This window comes from Octopus bimaculoides, chromosome 4, assembly GCF_001194135.2.
Source record: "Octopus bimaculoides isolate UCB-OBI-ISO-001 chromosome 4, ASM119413v2, whole genome shotgun sequence".
NCBI lineage: Eukaryota > Metazoa > Mollusca > Cephalopoda > Octopoda > Octopodidae > Octopus > Octopus bimaculoides.
This window is the reverse complement of record NC_068984.1, coordinates 128,578,306-128,580,520: the sequence shown is the minus strand read 5'-3', so window position 1 is coordinate 128,580,520 and position 2,215 is coordinate 128,578,306. Positions and strand designations below refer to the sequence as shown.

Sequence of the window (2,215 nt, the reverse complement as noted above, 5' to 3'; positions counted from 1 at the left end):
TGTGTGTGTGTGTGTGTGTGTGTGTGTATATACACAGTATAATATAACATACACGCACATACATACACACATACACTTACACATTCATACATGCATGCAAATATATTTATACATATGTGTATATATGTGTATATATATATACGTATATATATTCATACGTGTGCTATTTGTTGCTTCAGCATCTATTATGAAGAAAATAAATGATGTTCTAACAATCTTTCATATTCCCAAGACATTTGCTCAGAATAATTGCTGGAATCGTCTCATTTGCTTTAATTCCCACAGGAAGTTTCATGTAACCCCGGTCATACGTGCAAGGTAGAAACAGAATCAAGAAAATGTCCTTCAGGCGTGTGCAAGACGGAGGTGGCCAAATGTATTCCTGGTAAGCACAAAAGATTCTCATTACTGTCTAATCGTCTTTTACGTGACTATACTGCTTTCCAAATTCATTTTTGCTCAAAGATTTAGGCAAAATATCATGCCATTCTTTGATTCTCGTTTCTTTCTTGTTCTCTTTTCTTTATGCACGTCCACTGCTCTCGCTCTCTTTCTCATTCTCTTTCAATCTCTTGCCCTCTCTCTCTCTCTCACTCTATACGTCTCATATATTTCTATTTCCATTCAACAGAGAATTTATCATTTGATGTTTCTCTCAGCAACCATATTAAAGAGCCTGCATAATTATAGATGATGAATGCATGTCGTTATTGCTGTTATTGATGGTGGTCGTGGTGCTGATGGTGCTGGTGGTATTGCTGCTTTGATGATAATGCTGATGATGATGATGATGTCAGTTCTTATCAAACCAACCTGTGATTAAATATGTTCTATCCCTGACCTTCCCGTCTTTAATCCAGATATAACGTAATAACGTACCAAGGAGTATATTATTCCATCTGTTTATTTCTATTCTTAAGACAACAGAGGGCGACTCGGGGGAGATTTGACTGCTATTAACGATAGGATGGCTGTTTCTTTTCCTGCAGATTATTTCATGTTACTGTATATCCTCATGTCAGTAGAAAAAATTCCAAATTATGAGCATCCTGATTTAATTTTTCCTTTTAAGATATAAATATATATAGGCAGTGGAGGCGCAATGGCCCAGTGGTTAGGGCAGTGGACTCGCGGTCATAGGATCGCGGTTTCGATTCCCAGACCAGGCGTTGTGAATGTTTATTAAGCGAAAACACCTAAAGCTCCACGAGGCTCCGGCAGGGGATGGTGGTGAACCCTACTGTACTCTTTCACCACAACTTTCTCTCACTCTTACTTCCTGTTTCTGTTGTGCCTGTAATTGAAAGGGTCAGCCTTGTCACACTGTGTCACGCTGAATATCCCCGAGAACTACGTTAATGGTACACGTGTCTGTGGAGTGCTCAGCCACTTGCACGTTAATTTCACGAGCAGGCTGTTCCGTTGATCCGATCAACTGGAACCCTCGACGTCGTAAGCGACGGAGTGCCAACAATATATAGGTGTCTCTCGTTGATCAGATATTTGTAGCTATCTCCTGTTCTTAGATAATAAAAGCGTAGCCTTCTAAATGAGGTGTGAAATATTTATCGTAGGTCCAGAAGAGGCTAATATTCCTATTCACTGTGATTTGTATTTTCTTTCTTGTCAAACATAATATGTATCCATTAGGCGATGAGATGGCACAACCGTTAGCACGCCGGGCAAAATGCTTCGCGGCATGTCGATAAAGCAAGTATCAGTTGAGCACTGGGGTCGATGTAATCGACTTACTTCCCGAAATTACTGACCTTGTGCCGAAAAAATGAACCCAAAATATGTACCCTTGCATAAATGTTTGTTGGCTTCATGAATATTTGGCGGACGTAAAGAATGTGGACCCGCACCCACTTTGGTTATTTTTTGTTTTTTTGTTTTTTCTTTTTTCTTATACAGAATCCCCCATTTTCGAGTACGGAGATTATTCTGATTCAGCAAACCAAAAAAAAACGGCATTTAAAAATTTTAATTCCCCCACCAACCCCGAATTCTTCAATTTTCGCTGTTTTTCTTTAAAATTGAAGCTTTTCAATTTTTTTTTTTTTTCGGAATCATAATCTCTGTAGTTTTCTATGTATTTCGCAAAAAAAAAAAAATCTGAGAAAAGCGAAAATTGAAAAATTTGGTGGGGAAGGGAATTAAAATTTTAAAATGCCGGCTCATTTTTTTTTTCTTTTTCTTTTTTTTTTTTTTTTTT

General features: G+C 37.9%; 1 protein-coding gene across 4 annotated transcripts in view; it reads left to right on the top strand.

The window, feature by feature from the left end:
• The window catches only part of LOC106882026 (tissue factor pathway inhibitor), a 32,232-nt gene that overhangs the window by 10,549 nt on the left and 19,468 nt on the right, over positions 1–2,215 (top strand). For all 4 annotated transcript variants that reach the window (XR_008264059.1, XR_008264058.1, XM_052967708.1 and 1 more), the window contains exon 4: positions 286–385. Coding sequence is in view for 2 of the 4 variants with exons in the window: in XM_052967708.1 (XP_052823668.1) it covers positions 286–385 (100 nt within the window). In the remaining 2 variants the exon portion in view is untranslated. The remainder of the gene's footprint in view (positions 1–285; positions 386–2,215) is intronic.